A 20,799-nucleotide genomic window follows, 5' to 3' on the forward strand; every position below is an offset into this window, starting at 1 on the left:
TCAAATTTTATTTGTGCGTTCTTAAAATTTATTAGAAATTGATTTTTAAAATTAATATATAAATTAATTTCTATGTACCTTAATACCAATTTTATAAGAATTACCTACTAAGCTAAATAAATAAAATATATTAATAATTCCAAGTTCTTAAAGAATTTTTGAATCGTAGTAAAAATAAATAAATAGCATTAGTAATTTCAACTTGATAGGAAATTTATGAACCAAACCCAAAAACTCACAAATCAACTCACTTATATATTTATATATATATATATATATATATATATATAGAATAAAAATAGTAAATAAAAACGTACATACATATTATTAGACACACTTAAAGCACATAGTTTCTATTTTAAAAAAAAAACGAGTTAAACGCCTATATATATATTTTACAAAGGTTTTAAGCAACTCTTACTTTTCCCAAGGGAGCTAGCTAGGTGCAATTTTTATAAGTCTCTTTTTGTATACACATAAAAATTACAAAGAATGCCTTCTTTTACACTTCATAAATTCTTGTGAGGCTGAAAGATGTACTTACAGCAGGAAAATTGGATGAAAATAAAAAGGAGGGCAGGGCAATGTCTAAAGGTAACAAAATGAACTCATATAAACCACACGTACAAACCCATAAACGCAAGCGAGCATAATCTATTTGAAAGTTATTCTAACATCTGCCGCATACGTCTTAACAGATTGATGTCACCATCGAGAAAACGAGGAAAAAACTCAAACATTGCCCGATCAATGCATGTAGTCTTCAAAAGCCTATCCACACAGCACACAGGTTAAACCATCTCCTACAAACTATATTCCACCACTCAACCACAAAGTATTGGACATGCCAAGACGGGGTTCTTCGTCACCAGCCCAAGAAAAATACTTATCAGCAGCCCCATTCAATCTTTACCTATCCCATTATGTCCAAAGAATCTACCAAGTCATCCATCAGGCAATTGGCCCATCACAGTGTAAATAGACCAGAATTTAATGGCAGGCATTACAAAACATCATAAAGCTCGTCTAAAGAAGTCTATGTTGTCGCATCCCCTTACCAAAGTGAGGTTGCATCAACCGGACATACAAACCATTCCTTGCTACCAGCGTATCATGAGTCCCTTCCTCGACAATTCGTCCACCATTGAGTACAACAATATTGTCAACATGCCTCATCATAGCTGCTCGATGTGCTATTAGAATAGTTGTTTTGTTTCCCATTACCAGAGTATCAAGAGCTTCCTGTACCACTCGGCTTGACTCGGATTCGATGGACGAACTCGCTTCATCTAATAACAATATTGGTGCATTCTTTAAAATGACCCGGGCAATTGCAACTCTTTGTTTTTGTCCAGGAGTCAAATCGACACCTCTCATACCAACATGCGTATCATAACCGTGGGGCAAGCTGCTAATGAAATGATGAGCATTAGCTATTCTTGCCGCTTCTTTCATCTCAGCTTCACTAGCATTATGTCTTGCATATATGATGTTTTCTCTTATGGTGGTTGAGAAAATTATTGGTTCCTGTTGAACAAGACCTAAATGGTTCCTCAACCATCTCAAGTTGTAAGATTTCAAATCTCGCCCATCAAGTAGCATCTGACCTGCAACTGGATCATAGAACCTTTCTATCAAAGAGATTATAGTGCTTTTTCCAGATCCCGAGACACCAACCACTGCAACAGTTTGTCCCCCATTCACTTTGAGACTGAAATTGCTGAGTACCAAGACTTCTGGGCGAGTTGGATAAGAAAAGTCGACATTTTTTAATTCAATGCTTCCATAAACATTTGGAGGTTTTAATGCTGAACTATCATCAGGATCAATCTTAGGAACTCGATCAATTATTTCAAAAACGGATGTCAAAGACTCTCTTCTTTTAAGAATATACGGAGCCAAACCAAAAGGTTCTACCAATGCAAAAGTGGCAAAAGAGAAAACCATATACTCCTTTAGAGCTGTCGACAATGTCACATACCCATTCTTCACAGAAAGAGCAGTATACCAAAGGAGAAGAGCATTGCAGGCAAACAAAAGAAATTGAGAAAATCCAAATGCAAATCCAATAGCCATTCCATGAAGAAAGCTTTTCTTGAATATCTTTTGAAGTTGCCATCTGTAAAGTTCCATCACCTTGTTACCAGCACAAAATGCTACAACAGTATAAATATTTCTAACAGCGTCTTCCAATACCAAAGATGCCTTCCTATGCATCTCCTGAATGCCCTTGGAAAATCCAGAAAGCCATAATTTCTGCAAGATTAAACTTCAAATTTAGTTTTTTACAGAACACTAACAAGCAATGCTTATATGTGAATTCAATTTTTTTGCATTATAGAACAGCAACAATCTATTCTTATATGTCACTAATATGGGGAAAATTATGTTGGTCTTGCCACAGCAATATAGGTGGAGGAGAAACAAGATATGAATAACAAGATCGACATCCCCAGAAAAATAGTGCTTGAAGCTATATTCATACAGTACACTCTTTAAAGGTCATAATCACCCACTGCAACTTAAGGTGGCTCATTTTGACAAGCCTTTTCAGATACTTTCTTTGTTTTCAGTGTGCCCCTACAGACCACTAAACTGCAAATGCACCATGAGCTATCAAGATTAAAAAATATGAGGTCGGAGTATAATTAGTATCATTAATGCCAAATGACCAATGTACATTATTATATTCCCACTGTATCAAAAGGCCAAATGGGCTAAAAATGATGGTCCCGTAGTTAGAGTGCATAGATTACGCCAGTTTTTGTGCTTTTTGCACAGGCTAAGATAAAGTGAATTGTAATTAAAGAGAAAAGTTGCAATAAGAAATATACTGTCTTCTTTTGTGCCAGGCCATTGCCCTGCTCAACATTTCACCTGAATTAACCCACTTTTAACTAAAAAAAGGCTTATGCTATATTATTGCATCTTGAATTCCAAGAGGGATCAGCAATTGATTCAATAAAACTAAGTCGATATCCAACTCCAAGATAGGTGCCAATCCACTTCCACTGACAAGCCTATTACAATCCACTCAAACCACCACATTTCAGCTCTCTAGCAGGTGCACCAAGAAACTTTTGCCAAAGCTTTTTGTCACTTCTTTCACTGGCCAAGATCAATCTCATTAAACTACAGTTTTTTGGGTAAAATTTATTGGGACTTATTACAAGCCAGTTTCCGAACCTCGAGTTCACAGCAATTTGGTTCCAAATATTCACTACAAAAGATGATTGACTCATGTAACGTTTTCAACATTTACGAAAACTAAAAAGTAACAAAGACATTTTCGTTACCTCTTTCCAAAAATGTCCAAACTCTGAGACTCACTATTGGCCTCTTCCCTTGTCGCTTGTTTCAAACCCCCTCTAACTTACAAGGTTATACACCGGACTACATCCTGTTCCAAGCCCAATTGAGAAATATACTTGTGTTACCCCAAAAACCGCATAATCTACAAGAGTTCAATAGCAACTATTAAAACAATTTACCCCAGTGCTCTCATTTTATTTTAAATGTCCTCATGTAAAGATTCATTTCTAAAATAATATCTTTTCCCAAAAGACCCGAGTGATGCCGCACCGCAAACTCCAAACCTTACTTTTAGGCCAGTTTGGTTCAGTGGATAAGGCAAGGATGAATTAACTATCCATCACGATCTCATGTTCTTCTCAATTTTGGAAAGCCCAACACTGATTGAATCACTTGGCCTGTCAGAATTTTCTGATAAACCGTGAGCACGCATTCTTCATCACTCTTGGGATTCCATCTCTCATCTACACCGGTGGGAGAAATAATATGGGTAATTTACCAAAAAACCATTAAAATCATAAAGGGCAATATAGTAACAATGGAGCAGTAAAGTAGGGTCTGAAAACCCAGCAGAGTCCCAAGCGTCAATTTTTACCCTCCACCGCCACTAGCGCAGCGGCGCAAGCACGGATATCTAATTCAACAGAGTTGCCGGAATAGCCAAGGCTAGTGCCACCACCATTAAAAAGAACTCCAAAGCTATCCCCAAATGAAAGGATGCATAAAGAGCTGACTACCAGATGAAGATGAAGAGGAAGAATAGAAGACAGAAACAACCGATTATTCAAATTTCTAATAGAAATGATGTAAAGTGTTTCCAGGAAAGGTAAAGTAAATATTATGTAAAAAAACACATAGATGCGAACCCATATTCTATTTGTAATGACCCGAATCTTTTTTTGAATGAAGTATTAATAAAGAGATAATTAATGAGTTGTTAATTAAGTATTACTAAGAAATTGATAATTCGAGATCAAGCTGTTGGGATCCACCGAATTTAAAAAGGGATAACCCGATCTACTTCAGATTACATTATCTCGAGAAATCCAACTAGACAAATGAGATTCTGACACGTGGCAGATAAGATTGATTCGGATTTTCTGAAATAGTCGAGATGCAGCCTATAAATGGAAGCTGAATTCTTTGTTTCCTTCACCGCATTCTTCAGAGAGAGTTCTAGCCATATACCTTAGGTTTTCTAGACAGTTTCTAGGGCACTTTGGTGTCGGGAAGTTTCGGAGCTAGTGTCGACTCGAGGAGGGGTCGGTGAACTGATCGAGACATCATCTGCGGGCTGACGACGGACCGCATGTATAATCCTAAAGCCTTCACTATGGAGAACCTTGTAGCATGTTTGATCTGGTTTGATATTGATTTTATTATGTTGGTATTGTCTAGGTTCAGAGCTTTCTGTCAAATTGTTTTAGTGAGGTACGTGATGTACTGACTGAGATATCTAAGCGTAGTATACACACTTATATACTGCATATTTATCTGTTGCATGATACATGTTTTACTGCTTTGGCATATTATGCATGACATATCATGTTGAGCCTGATATCTTTAAAGATATACCTCGTTTGTTGGGGCCGCTCAACCCTATTCTGTATTGTGGACGATGGGGCATCGAGAGCTACAGTGTCCGACGGGATCCGCGGGCTCTGATGACCTGGACATTGTAGGTCCATGTCTTGATGATGAGTGTGGGAGCCAAAACATGTCTGTTAATTGTCCCACATCGGTAGGATAAATAACCTTTGAGTGATATATATGGGATTGGACAATCCTCTCCCTTTGAGCTAGCTTTTGGGGTTGAGTTAGGTCCAAGTTCCAATCTTAACATGATATCAGAGCCCGGGTTTCACCGTTATGTGTTGGACTGCCTATAATTAGGCTACCCGTTCTGCCCATAATTGGGTCATTTGTAAACGCCACGCTCCAGATGTTCATTTCTGGGCGTGAGAGGGGTGTGTTAAATGTCCCACATCGGTTAGATAATTAACCTTTGAGTGGTATATAAAGAATTGGACAATCCTCCCCTCTTGAGCTAGCTTTTGGGGTTGAGTTAGGTCAAGTTCCAATCTTAACATGGTATCAGAGCCCGGGTTCCACCGTTATGTGTTGTTGGACTGTCTATAATTAGACCACCCGTTCTACCCATAATTGGGTCATTTGTAAACTCCACGCTCCAGAAATTCATTCCTGGGCGTGAGAGGGGTGTGTTAATTGTCCCACATCGATAGGATAAATAACCTTTAAGTGGTATATATGGGATTGGACGATCCTCCCCCCTTGAGCTAGCTTGTAGGGTTGAGTTAGGTCCAAGTTCCAATCTTAACAATGTCTAGGACAGATCAGACACTACACACTCGGACGCCTCTAGACTGAGCATGAGATTCTTGACTTGATCCTTGATATCCGAGCATATTGCATCCCGCATGCATCATATCAGTTTGTATACTCGCACATTCTCATATTGAGCGATTGTCGCTCACGTCCTTGTTTTCATCTTGGGCACCCCATTCCACGGGGCAGGTCTTAGGTTGGACAGTTCGGACGACCAGGGCAGTGACTAGAGCAGTTGGGTTTTCGGTGATGGTCCAGTGGAGTTTTTCTGTGGTTTATCGTTTTCTCGTTCAAAATTATGTTTTCGTTATGGTTGTATTAATGTTTAAGACTGCTGTTAGTGTTCTGTTTTCGTTTGGGTTGTAAGATGATTAAGTATTTGGTTTCCGTTGTTTAAATGTTGTTATTAAATTTAATGTTGCATGTTTATTAGTCTGTTTAGTAGTGGTACATCATAGTTCAGTTCACATTTTGGACAATCTGGTTAGAGAGGAATAACAGAATTTTCAAAGATAAAAGTGCCGGTGTATGCCAATTATGGGAGATCATTAAGTTCAGAGTTGCGTCTACAATTACAAGAATCAAAGGGCTAGATCATCTACCAATATCAGATGTTGTTAGGGATTTGAAGTTTTTAATGGTTTGACGAAAATGTTTTGATATTAGAACTCGCGGATCACTCATCCGCTATTATTGTACCAAAAATATCCATTATATAAAATATTATGTTTCCTATCAAAAAAAAAAGTAGTGGCTCGGGTAAGGGCGCTACACTTTTGCTGATAAGTCATGAGTTTTAGAAGAATTGGTAGTTTGGGTTATCTAGAATATTTGGTGCTGTGGAGTCTTTCTTTCATGCTATTTTCTGCCATGGATTTAAGATGGATTTGACTGTTTCCCCTTTTTTTCCCCTCTTAGGCTGGCTTCAATTTCAGGACTCTCGGAAGGCATTGGGAGATGTATATTCTTTCATTTATTATCTTTTTCATTCTTGCTAAATACGGAAGGAAGGTCTATACAATCCTGAAGTTCATATTTTTTTTATGGGAAACTATAATATATTATCTAATAGAAGATAAAAGTTACAAGGAGGCGGAAAAGATATCAGGTACACAAAAGATAATTGATACTCTGATTAACATCAACAACATATAAATCTCTAATCCTTAACTTGATCTGATATCGAGAAATTCTTAAAATATGAATGCTTCTTCATACATACTAAAGCCCTAAATTAGATCTTAGTATTCTTCAACTGACTCTACTATATTGTCGAATTTAAGACAACTGCAACAAAATCATTATCAAGAGCTGATCTTCGAGCAACCCACACCAAACCCAACTCCTCCAGAGCTTTGACTAAATAACATTCGTGAATGGATAATGCAAAAACATATGATTTTGAGCCACCTCCTCTTTCCGGCATAGTACACACCAATTCGGAGTAAGTGCACAAGTAAGCCATCTGTTTTGCATCGCATCACAAGTTGGCAATTTACCCATATCCACAATCCACGAGAATGATTGAACCTTATGTGGGATTAGTATTTTCCAAATAGATTGAAAATAAGGGATAGAGGAAATAAATTTCCAAAGACATATAACATTTCTTGCTAAACCCGCATCCCAACCATTATCTTGCAACCTATATTTGCTCACAGTAACATTTTTTCCATAACGGCTCCCCTTGGTTAAAGCATCTCCACCACCATTTCCCAAAAGTGCCTTATTCCTCAAACATATGTTTCCAATACCCAAGCCCCCTCTTCTTTAGGTTTCCAAACATGCTCCCACGCAACCAAAAGACAATATGATTCTCCATAAGCTCCGTCCCATAAAAAAAAATCCCTCACAATCTTTTACATAAATCCTGCTACTCCTTTTGGTACCCTAAAAAAAGACATGACATACATTGGGAGAGCATTCAATACTGCAGAAATTAAAGTTAATCGACCTCCCCTGGATAAAAAGGTTTTCTTCCCACTCGCTAGCTTCTTAGACATCTTGGACACCACAGGTTCCCAAAAGTAGTTTTCAAATAATTGCCCTAATAGAACCTTAGATATTTATTAGGCCACTCCTCCCTCCCACACCCAATATTTCTAGCTAACCCTTCCATTTCACCTTTTGTAGAATTATTACCCATAAATTGAAGTGAATGAGTAATTTTTAGCGTACTTAAAAGAGTATATAGGTAATTGTGTTAAAAACATAAATTTAATCATTCCTATTATAACCATATCAAATGCGATTTATAAAAAAAAATACAAACCAAAGGCTACATATTTTATCATACAGCATTAATTTTCCAAAACTTCCAATTTTTTATCATCATCATTATACGTCCTTCAGTTAACTCATCACACTAACCAAATGGACCTTAAGATTCAAATTGTAAAGACGTCCAAAATGTTAACTTAAAGATTATCCAAATTACTTTGCCAATTCAAGCAGCACGCTTAAACTGGAAGAAAGGGAGTACTTCAACATTTATACAGATAAGAGCTAATAGTTTCTATATAACTAAAATCACTTCCCATGGTACGTGTTATTTCATGTAACATCCGAATAATGTAAAGTGCATGTCATAAATGAAATTCCAAAAAAAATAATAAAGCCGAACATGCAGTTTAAATATTAAAATGGTTTTTGCAAGAGTTCGCCGAGATAAAGTAATGTAGCAGATAAATGAAAAACTACAGGTGCATCGCACCTCCCACTGAAAATTTGAAATGATTTTTACATGCTTCTTCGTGGATAGAAGCAACACCAAAATAAATTTCTTTACAGAGGCTTTATCAAATTTAAGATGCAGCATAACGTTGAACATTATATCATGATATTTTTTTAACTTTTAGGGTCATATAGAGATTTAGTTTCACCATCCATGCACACATCATTCCATTTTTTGTCATTCAAGTTACAAAAATCCTGTTTCTTGTCATTACAACACTCTTCAACCACTCCACTTCCATGTTCAATTCTGTTCCATACTGGAAGAATGAACCACTAGAACTACACTGGTTTCAATCAAAATACACTGGTTCCAATCAAAATAAGACCATGACAATCCGTCAAATATGCATACAACAAGACTTGTTAGCGTCCGTTATCAACTATTCTCCAGTGAATTGCAAAATCTTGTGCATGGGCTTCACTACATAACTTTCACCATAATTAAGTTTCTATTAGCTTCAAACATTCAACTCAATTGTAAAAGCATTAGCAGAAGAGAAACAGATATATGTGAAAAAACAAGTAGAATGAAAAAAAAAAACATAGCAAAGGTATGCATTCTACGCCTGTAAACAAAGTACTGACAGGCAGGATTATTATAGACATAATATTTGTGACACTTGGGTACATATTGGTTCGAATGATAGGATAATTGAAGGACATATAGTTAGAGTGATTATAAGTTGGAAACTAAATATAAATAATATAATATTTCTACAGCCTCTCGACGTGTGTGTGGCTGCGGGTGCAGAAGCAGCAGCGAATGCTAAGATAGTCTGTAAAGCAGTGTCAATGCTCATTTGAACAAGCTTTTTGATATAACATTAATTTGTTTGATTTGGATTTCCTTGTTAGAATTTGCAACGGTCTAAAGATAATATCATAAGCACTTCAAAATATATATTTCAATATTTTGAAGGACAAGCAAACCACCTGGTATTAAGGAAAGTAACCGCTACCATGCACTCAGGAAAGTCTTACAGGGAAGTTAGCTACATTCCTCTCTCAACCATTACGTCACAAGTAATATAGTAATGGTTGAGAGAGGAATTCATACACTAGAAAATAAAAACACTTGAAGTATACCTGTGCTATGGCAGAAATTGTAAGAATGGGGAGAGTTGCTAATGCAACAAGAGCCAATCGCCAATGCAGAAACATCCCGATGAGAACAGCAACTATAACAGCTGCACTGTCTTGTATGAATATTGAAAGCCGATTGCTAAAAGCAGCTCTGACAAAAGTGGCATCATTTGCCAGACGCATCGACAGGTTATCAGCGCTGTTCTCCTCTAAATCAAACCATCCAACTTCATTTCGAAGCATAGCTGTCAAACACGGAAGAAAAAACACAGAAAACATCAAAGTAGAGATATAAAGCTTATGACAAATTGATGAACCACCCATTTAAAATGATGGAACACTAAGAATAAAGTAGCAGAACAAAATTAGCAGTACGTACACCATCACATACCAGAAAACATCATTCTTCGAACTCTTTCAGTCATTTTCTCCCCCATTATACCAAAGTAAAAGTGCTGTAGAAAATTCGCGATAACAGTCACAATTCCCATGCCTGCAATGATTAAGCACCACCTATCTATTTCTTGACGCCTATGATGTTTTTCATCTGTTCTATAATATGCCGTTACTGTGAGGGCAATAACATAAGCAAGAACAGGATTAAAAGAGCCAAAGATCGCAGCACCGGTGCTTCCTAAAACAGCATAAAGCCACTCTGCAAGGCTGAGCTCTACGAGCCTCCAAAACGATGGCTCTTTTTGAAATTGTGCAACCTTTGATTTTTTCGATGTCAAAGATACATCGTCAAATTGACTAGGTGGCCTACTAAATGTCTGTGAGTGAGACCGTTCATTTTTAGGGTCAGATGTCAGAAGAGGAGAAACTGGAGATTCAGGATCTGAGGCACTTGTTTGTTTATGCGCAGAATGAACATCAATCTTGGGCAACTCTGGTAGTCTCATCTCAAAACTATCCTGTCTCTTTATAGTTGGTTCTTTATGTGTTGCATCCATGCAAACACCATTTTCAATCATATCTTCTACTGGTGGGCTACAAATTCGAGGAGATTCTTGAGAGTGGAATGCAACATCGGCAGGCCGAACCATATGGAGGCCAGAAGCTCTTTGGAGAGATGGGGACTTGACCATTTTAGGGGAAGATGGTTCTTGAAAGCTATGACTTGCAGATGAATCTTTTTCGATCTGAAAACTCACATTTTCCTTGTGAGTTCTCATTGGCATCCTGAACAAATGAAATGACCCATTAAATATTCAAAAACAAAAATTGATGTAGCAGGATGATTCAGGAAAGAAAATATCCTAATGATAGCGATGATCTCATAAAACATTACATTGGCTAGCAAAATAATAAGACATTTTATCCTTGATTCATCACAAAGTTCTACTGATTTGTTTGCGAGCTTCTCTACTATACCTCCGGGGAAGTTTTGTTGCTTCTTCACATTTGAGAAGCTCAGCATATAGGCCATCCAGGTTTATTAATTCTTCGTGTGTTCCCATTTCAACAAGTTGGCCTTCCTCCATCACAGCAATGTAATCGGCATTTTTGATAAGACTCAGACGTCTAGCTATAATTATGGTTGATCTGCCCAGCATGAGAAGATCCAGAGCCTCTTGAACAGATCTTTCAGCTTCAAAATCAAGTCCACCGGTGACTTCATCGAGTAGTAAAATAGATGGATTGGACAGCACAGCCCTAGCAACAGATAGTTTGATTTTCTGTTCCTCTGTCATGGATAGACAAGCTCTACCAACCTGTAATGACAGAATTTTGTCAAGATAAACCACAAGGGTAGAACCGGACAAAATTTATGTTAAGACTTTCAATGAAAAACCTGAGTATCATATCCTTTATCCAGTGAGCTGATGAAGGTATGCGCGTGCGCTATTTTTGCAGCTTCTTCAATTTGATCTAAAGATGCATTCCGCCCGTAAGCAATATTGTCCTTAATACTCAAACTCAGCAAAGCAGGTTCCTGGGTAACTAAACCAATTTGGCTCCTCAGCCACTCCAGCTTTAGATTTTTTATATTTTCACCATCCAAAAGGACTTCTCCTGCATGATGAAAAATGTGATTGGAATGTCTGAGAAAGGTATGAAGAATATATTTCCAAAAATGTGTAACAAAATGAGGTAGTAATACCTAATGTAGGATCATAAAATCGTTCCATGAGCGGTATGATACTGCTTTTACCAGACCCATTTCTGCCAACAAGTGCCACAGCCTTTTTAGCTGGCACGTTGAGGTAAAACCCACTTAAGATAGGAATTTCAGGGCGGGATAGATAGCTGAAATATACATTTCGAAACTCAATGTTCCCTTGTACGGATGAAAGGGTGAGTCCATCATGATTAACCGTGGAAGATGAGCGGCTAATCATCTCAAATAGCCTATAGGCAGCAATTCTTCCTTGTTCGAAAGAGTAGAAGTTTGTCGCAGCTTGATTTAGACCACTATTGAACTTAAAATACTTAGTAAGTATAACAACTGACGAAAAAAATTGAAGCACTGAAGGTGATTATAAGAAAAAATCTGAAACAAAAGAAAAGTTGCTTACAGGCCACTTAATATAACAGCAAATAGTGCCGTTATAATATCTCCACCGTGAGCTTTGCCATGTGTCACCAGGAACCTTCCCACCCAAAGTTGCAAGGCACAAGAACAAATAGCAAGTCCATACGTGAAACCAAGTCCAAGCCCTTGAACAAGACTTATCAATATACCATATCTAAGTGTCGCCTGAAGTGAAGTTGCATATGAATATTTTGCCAAAGTTTCATTCGTAAATGCGTACAATGTTCCAATATAAGAGACTGCCTGCATAATAAAACAAAAGAAAAAACTATACATCAAAATCATGTGAAATCAAGAAAATTTAGCCAGAACCCGTATCCAAAAAACCAGATAAATCTTGTACAAGCAAAATGTGAAGGTTAATTAAAGGCATAATTGCGTTGAGCAACTGGTTCTCTTCATTTAGTTTACATAATTTTGCAATTTGCAGGATAACTTACATCAGTCATGTCTTGAAGTAAGGCTCATATGATATGCCACCACACATGCATTTTTTTTCTTAGGTTTAATCGCTGTAAGGTCTCAACCTAAACACAATCTCTTCAACACAAAGATGGGCTTTTACAGAAACTTGAGATGTGTCATGTTGGAACTAGCTAGAACTATGTTATCATTATTAATTATTCTGCAAAGTATACAAACATGAACAGTTATATAGTCACAACCAAATTCAAATGGATATCTTGACTTGTTATATATACCCATATGGCCATACATAAATAAAGAAAGTTAGAACACCTTAATGTTTAGTGATCATAGCTAAGTAACAAGGTTTAGACTTGAAGAGGACCATGGCGCGACCCCTAAATCATGATTCGAGATACCTAATTTAATTTAAGGATGACCCAAAAAAACTAATACCGTGATCAAAACTAGAACAAAACCACAAATCATTATCACTAATGTTTGTAGAACTTGTAATCATCTCTACAACTTTTAGGAATGTCCTAACAACCTTATTGAATCGCCCATCGGAAGCAGAATGAAGAATTGAAGTAACAAGGTATGGGAACAAGGTCTAAACGCCTGGGGCATCCAAACATCACCTGTCATGTGTGCAAGATCGTTTGCAACGCCTTAGGATCACCAAAAGCATGTGCAGAAAATTGCAAATACCGCCTAGGTGATCCACGGCTCTGCACAAAAACAAGGCATTGCTTGAGGCAATGCCACCAACGTCTAAAGCGATCAGAACACAGGAATCAGGATCCACATTTTGCCACGTATTATACACATACCTACTTGTCACCAACCACCTAAAGAACGCCTAAGGCAAATTGGACATCACCTAAGGCAATCCGAATACATGTACAGCAATAAGCCATGTGGCCTACATACCATACAGACACAAATCGCCTGAAGCGATCCAACCGCCTTTCTCACCTATAAATAGGGCTCTTCTGCTCATTTCATCCTTGTACCTCTCTTCCTCTTTCCCAAGACCCCCAGAGCCTGCTTTAGACGTGGGGGCTCTTCTAGTGCTTGGTGGGCAACGTCGCGCTGCCAAAACCACACGAGTGGTATTATATTTTAGTGTTAGGCACAGAATCTCTGCTGGAGTAGCCAGTGTGAATCAGCAAGAAGTCAAAGCATCTGAAAGGTAACCCCTAACCTTGCCCTTTAGTTTAAATGCCGAGTTTAATTATTAGTTTGATAGTTAGAAGTTAATTTTCTTTATAAGTAGCTTAATTCCAATAATTAGTAGTTTATAATAAATAGCTAATGCTAGGTGCATGGCTAGGCATTGATAACTACTCAGGGCGAAGAACACTCGACTAGGACAAGAATAGGATACAAATATGAACCAATGACACAATAAAGAAACTAGACATGATGCTTGATCAGGAAAATGACCTGCTGACAATAAGAAGCGAGGAATAATAACCATGATAGCCCTAATAAAATGAACAGGCTCTGAGAAGCCTGTAACACAGTAACAGGGACTCAGCTGCGACGACAAAACCTAGCACTGATATAATTTCGCACCTGGCAAGGACAAGAAGAACTGACCACGATCTTGTGACTACATTCACGCTCGAGACTAGGATTTGGACTTCCGAACTAGAACCACGTGCACGAACACTGGGTCAGTATCCGACAGCTGATGGCTGTTGGTCACGAATACTACCAAAAAGCTCTGAAGAAGATGAATATTTCACATGTAGGACTGTGCATCTTTATGTTGGGCGTACTATATGCAACATTGTTTGCAAAACATGATGGTTTATACACGGAATTGTTTATCCATGTGCTCTTGTCTAAAATATGTGTTGCTTGATTTTTATTGCTTGAATTCGGGATATTGTTCCTCGTTTACAATATATGTTGCATAAAACATGATCTGACATGCATCGAGACATCTAGAGCTACTAGCATTTGATTGACATGCTAGCCTTGATATACATACTTGTGATGACTCGACTGATGTGTCTTGATTGTCGTGAGTGTTACAGTGTGGCCCTGATGCCTCTCGATTGCTATTTGACATGGAAAGCCCTACATCCATTGGCCACGGAGCAAATTAATGCATGTCCTTGAGGTACCCACACTGTAGTGAATGGTGGTAGACGGCACTTGTGGGTGATTGGGTTGGTTATTGTGTTTTGAAGAAAAAGTGTACAATGCATTAATAATTAGGAATTTTTAAATTTTGTTGACTTTTTGACCGCCCAAAACCGCCCACCTGTCTGCCCCATCTCATCTTTGGTCGCCTACATAACCGCCTAGGGCAAAGGCGGTGCAATCGAGGCTGTCGAGGCCGCCATTTAGAATACTGGACACCCGCTAACCCTTTAGCAACGACCTAATGACCTCTTCCGATATATTCATTTCATCTACGACCACATCCATCATGCATCTTTCTCTAGTTATGCTTTACATGTGTAATTAATAACATGCTTTACTTATGATATGTATAGAAGACTGTTCTGATATGGTGAGTAGATCTTGCAAAAGTCTCACATGAGAAGGAAGACAATCTAGGAAGTGATATTTGAGGATGGGTCAATTTATGATTTGTTTTTCCTCCATTGCATAATATTATTAGTTTATTTGATTAAAAAACACCTTTTTTTAAAATGCGTGTATTCAATTGCTCGCTTAGGATGTGCCTGATTGTTAGCAACTAATCTGGAATTTTTAAATTATAATTAAACTTATATTTGCATCATTCGGTGAGGACGCCAGACACTACAATGTCAAATGGAAAGTGGGAGCTTGTTGTAGGCTAGCGTTTAGGTACTATGATTGGGAAGGGTTGGCATTTTTCAGACTATGAAAGCTAGAAATTATCATTTAAATTTAAAATATAAATATATTATATCTATTTTATTAATATATACTAAACCTAAACCTAAACCCTAATGTAGAAATTGATAAAGAAAATATACATCATTAGAACAAAGATTCAAAAAAAAGAGATGACGATATCTGTTAGACTGTCACTGTTCGGGGGTATCAAAAATAGGTTTGTGGAAATAAAACTATACAAAGGGATGAATTTGCACGGAAATCCCCAAAATATAAGTTACAGGGAGGACAAGAATGTGACCTGCTCTGCAATGCTGGCAGCTTCAGCGTAAGCATCTTGAATGTTTTCAGCAAGCCTGTGCAGAAAAATATTTGATATTCCACCAGCAGCAACAATAACTGGACCAGTGGCTAGAGTGATAAGAGCAATTTGCCAGCAGTTGAAAAATCCAATGATGAGACCGCTGAAGAAAGTGGCCATATTATGAATATAATTTCCAACCTGTCCACCAAATGCAAGTTCAGACGACGAACAAACCTTTTAACAGTGAAAAATAATAATAAAATTTGATAAGCATAAGATTTTGGCCAAGCTGAACTTACCTTTTCACTTAGAGCAGACTGGATGAGCAGTACATCACTCAATACTTGGCTCACAATATCTCCATTGTTCCCATATGTATCAAAAAAACTCATGTCTTGGTTAAGTAAAACTTGAACATATCTCGACCTAATTACAGCAGTCTGTCGTTCCCCAGTAAGAATCCAACATGACACCTCTATTATGCAGCAAATAAAAAGTTAGAATATGACATCACCAGGAAGAAATGATACACGTATAAAATCGAAATGTCATAGCAGGCTTACCAATCCAAGCAGAGACAAAAACCCCCACAGCAATAAAAGCAATAGTTAAAGCAAGCTGCAGAAATTTCAGGTCAGCTGGCAACAATTTGGACCATAAATATAGTAAAAATGATGCCCTCCTTCCCATCAATGCCGATACTCCATGTTATAAACAAGAAAAATTATTTGGCTGGTAAACCCTCTACAATAAACAAACAACTGACTAGAATTTATTAAAGCATATGATGTCCTTCATCCTTTGGTTAATAGGTACTAACAATAGTGACCTTCCTGATTATTCCAGTAGAAATTGTTCGAATTATTTACTTCCATAGCACTAACTAAACATTTATAATTCCTTATTAATCAGTTTAAGATGAAAGACAGGCATGCAAGGATCATTGTTCACGTTGAACTCTGGAAAGCAAACTGAAGCTTAAGCAATACTTTTTATTCACGTTTCTCTTTTGCTGCTTGAGTAGGATATTTTGAAAGCCAACATCTTGAATGCTAATGCAACCCATGATAACCCAGTATAATTATTTCTCTTTAAAATATTCGAGTATTTTGCATTTTCTAATATAGCAAGACCAGCGCTTACAAATTGAAGTTAAACTCGCACAGACGGGAGAAAGTAATGTAATAATTTACTAGAATCAAACTATCTGCAGGATTGAGTCCACACTTCGTATAGAATAAACAAATTATACAAACAAATCAAGGGAACACTTAAAATGGTATATAATGCGATGGAACCAAGAAAGGGAGTAAATAAGTCAAGCTCCTGAAATTTCGCAATCTCGAGCTCAAACCCAAGCCTCTAAACCTCAGCTCTTGAGCTAGTTCGCGAGCTCGGATTCTGTTTACAAATTTTATTCATGAACATGTTTGTGAACACTTAGATAATGAGTTTGACGCCAAACGTTCATGAACTTTATATATATAATTAACGCTAAAATTCATACATACATACATACATACATACATATATATATATATATACACACATATATATATAATGCTCAAAACATCAATTTTATGTTACGATATTAATGACAATAATTTTGTAGCACTGGTTCAAAAAATCCTTGACTCGATTGAGTTCGAAACATGCAACATCCATCAGGCTGGTCATCGTTTAGGAAATATATTTTTAGGAAGAATTTAGGAATTAGTATGTTGTTTATCATATTCCCACTTGTATTACCAACATGTGTGGGATAGTGAATCAAACATTGCTGAGTCAATGAGAAAAAGGTGCCAAGAATCAGTTTTGCCTCGATCTTTCTGATCTCAGGAACAATTTTCAACTCCAAAACAAAAACAAGCACTCGTATAAGTAGTGTTCTAAAAATCGGCTTGGGCGACCTCCTAGGCGCTAGGCGCCGGCCAACCGCACCAAAAAAGTGCTAGTCGATCAGCCTAGGTGTCTTTGGCGCCTAGGGCGGGAAATTGTTTAATCATTTAAGGCTTTCAGGATTTTTCTTTTGGCCTTTTAAATTAAAAGACAATTAGCCCAATCGAAAAAACTTAAGAAAATTTTTATTCATCCTTCCTCCCAAACCCTCTCAACTTCATTTCCAAAGAGAAGAGAAAAAAACAACAGAATGTGATTACAGACAACAAAGAGAAGAAAATTGTTACGCGGCTCCTCCCAAAACCCATTACAAAGGAGGATCACAATAATAATATTGAGTTTGTGTCAGATGAAAACAAGTCGTTTAAAATATGGAGAAGTAGAGTAAATTTGTGATATTTTAGTAGTTGTGTAATTTTGAACTCATCTTATGATGTTATTGTGCTTGAGTCATAGTATGTGAGTTATTATGTTGATATCGTGGAATCCGTCTAGGCCCTAACGGCTCTTAGTCCCAGCCTAGACGCTGGTCTAGCGCCCGACTAGCGCTTAGCAAATTTTAGAGCCTTGCGTATAAGTATTCATTCACTTTTTCGCCGAAATCCTTTCCAAATAATCAAGATAATTATTTCTTTATTAACTTAACATTTCATCTCTTCATCAAAACACTATAATTATATTCCATCCTAACAATATATATAACATTCTAATCAGATTTTTACAAGATTTGATATCTATGGAAACAATTATATTCCCGAAAACAAAGTTAGACATCCATTTTATTTACCCAAAGCATTTCTACAAACACTCCCAAAACCCAGCCAAACAAGCCGCTGTAACTTTCAATACTTTTTTTCAAGGAATTAGAGCCCATATTTTTGTTTCTCAAGCATAAAAGATGACCAGAGACCAACAAATATTGAGTATTGACAATATGATGGCGTCCCACCACCAATATTTCAGTGCCTATATGGCTAGCACTTGTAAAATTAGTTGTTAAAGGCTGATCATCATAGGTCAAAGAGGAAAGAATGCCAACTTCATCGTTTACGTTCTTTAGAAACCAAAACCCGAGCTAGTGCCAGGTGGCACAACAGTAGTATCATACTTAAAGATGTCACCTCACATGCAAGCCAGAAATTGGGGAATACACAGTACACACCCATATTAATATCCGAGGCGTACACATTTAGTACTTGCCACTTGGTAAGCCAGTAAGTAATAGAATTCAGAAGATAAAATCAAGTTATGGTTTTTGAGTTGTGATTCCCTGACTCTGATTCCAAATGAATGAAAATTTATGTACAGCGATAAAAGTACAACTCAAATTTATTAATCATACAATAGCTCAAACATTACATTTTGACCGTGCACTCTCTAGGCACCCAAGTCGGACAACAAGGCAATTGTTGCTAATAATCTATCTACAAACAGATGCTACAACTCGCAATTCGTGGAAATCAAGTGCATAACCTTAGATCCAATGAAATGTCAGAAAATATTGTTTTCTAAAAGCTTGATAATTTGATGAAATGCTTTCATCTCTTGTCATTTTTAAGTTTTAATATTTAGATGATTGATCACCATTCAGATATAATTATGTGCATGACTACAGCTGGGAAGTGATATTATGCAAATTATTTGGGCGACAAACATCACTGATTACAATACATAGCCCTGTAAAATGCATATGGTTCGCACAGCTTTGGGTGATAAGATTTTTATCGAACAGAGTTTCCAGAAGCCAGGAAACCAAGGGACCTCATTGCATTTGCTCTGTTGATTTCCATAGTAATATGAGAGAATTTCATTTCAGTAGGGTTATATCACTTGTCATTAGTCGGTCACACTAGGTGTAACCACTACGAAATGCTTTTTATGTTGTTCGTTCACATATAGAATCAATAAAAATGTATTGAGGCAGTCAGAAGCCTTCATATTGTCTCCTCATTTCAATTTCGTTTAACAATGAAACAAGATTCATAAATCACGTTGGTTATCAAAAGCGAAAAGGGTCTGGGCAGGGTGGTGGAGTTAGAGCATATTGGTAAGACGACCAGTACCAAAACATAGAAATGAGAAAAAACTTAGCAGTAAAACATTGGGTTTCTAAGAAAAAAAATATGCATGTGGACCAAGAATTACCTGTGTGAACTTCCGAAAGAGCTCATCACCATCTATTCCTACACCATGGTAGCGAAGTAAATGGATGATTTTAGCAAAATAATGCAAGTAGACAACGAGAGCAGTGCCGTGGGCTGCAGCAGCGAGAGATCCAACAATCATGAGAGCCCAGTCAAGGCGGTCCGCGCAGGCAAAGAGACGGGAGAAGGGAACAGCGGCAGGGGGAGGCTCCATCTCGTCGGCCTCGGCATCGATCTCATCCTCAACCTCCAGAGGCACGGCTTCTCCAGCACCGGTGTCCAGGTATGGCGAGGGTGACTCGGGTGGTTCCGATACTTCGGAAACCGGCGTCAACGGCTGTATGTGCGGCGGAGACCACCCAAACAACCCTCTAGATATCATCATCGTTACCAAGTTATCTGCTTTAACACTTAATGACCATTAAAATCAAAAACCCTAGACCAAGTGCACAGTAGTTTGCTCTCTTTTAGCTTCTACGAACGGGTCAAAGAAGGCGGAGCTGGGTTCAAGATTTGGGGTGGAGGAGACGACGACGTTTTGATAACAATCGTCGGAGATTCGAGGACTTGTGAAAAAGCTGAGCGAATACGGCTGTGCCACTGAAGCAGTCTCTTCTGTAATTTCAAATAATCTCTTATTTAATTATATAAGTAAAAAATAAATTAAAAACAAAAACAAAACATAAACATGACCACGATCAGGTAGACGATTCAAAAAAGCTTGACCTGTGACCATAACTTTCTTTAATGGTTTCGGTTATGATTTATGAACAGCTGGTTATGGTTATGGTTATGGTTACCCATACGATTGAGGTTAACTAACAATTATCTTTGAGATTTAACTCTTATAATTTTAAAATAACTTATAATTTCGAATATAACTCACAGGTGTCTTTGTCAACCACTATAATTTTTGTTCATAATTTATTTCACTAAAATCAAAAGAAGTCGTATAATAATTCTCAAGTTCATATCTGGAAATTTCCGATACTTTGGACGTTTAATATATTTTTTTAATAAAAGTTGTGCTTTTATGAGCTTAGAACTACTAGAAGTGTCGGTTTTAATGTTTTATGATCTAGATTCATTTTCTTGTACACCATATTTTAGATTATATTTTTATACATTTCATACAAAAAATTCTAACTAGACTTATTATCAAAGAAGGATCAGGTGAGGAGTAATGTTTA

At 37.3% G+C, this 20,799-nt stretch overlaps 1 protein-coding gene across 1 annotated transcript; it reads right to left on the reverse strand.

The window, feature by feature from the left end:
* Positions 1 to 483: 483 nt before the first annotated feature.
* Positions 484 to 20,232, reverse strand: LOC140807557 (ABC transporter B family member 20-like). Its single transcript, XM_073164464.1, has 11 exons — positions 19,611 to 20,232; positions 16,130 to 16,184; positions 15,866 to 16,041; positions 15,564 to 15,764; positions 11,997 to 12,256; positions 11,582 to 11,892; positions 11,273 to 11,493; positions 10,852 to 11,192; positions 9,869 to 10,659; positions 9,481 to 9,722; positions 484 to 2,256 (listed from the first exon to the last, which is right to left on the reverse strand). Exons 1-11 carry the CDS (start codon positions 19,992 to 19,994, stop codon positions 1,027 to 1,029), a joined length of 4,212 nt encoding a protein of 1,403 aa, XP_073020565.1. The 5' UTR covers positions 19,995 to 20,232; the 3' UTR covers positions 484 to 1,026.
* Positions 20,233 to 20,799: the final 567 nt, after the last annotated feature.

The sequence above is a fragment of the Primulina eburnea genome, chromosome 12 (genome assembly GCF_022965805.1).
Source record: "Primulina eburnea isolate SZY01 chromosome 12, ASM2296580v1, whole genome shotgun sequence".
Classification (NCBI taxonomy): domain Eukaryota; kingdom Viridiplantae; phylum Streptophyta; class Magnoliopsida; order Lamiales; family Gesneriaceae; genus Primulina; species Primulina eburnea.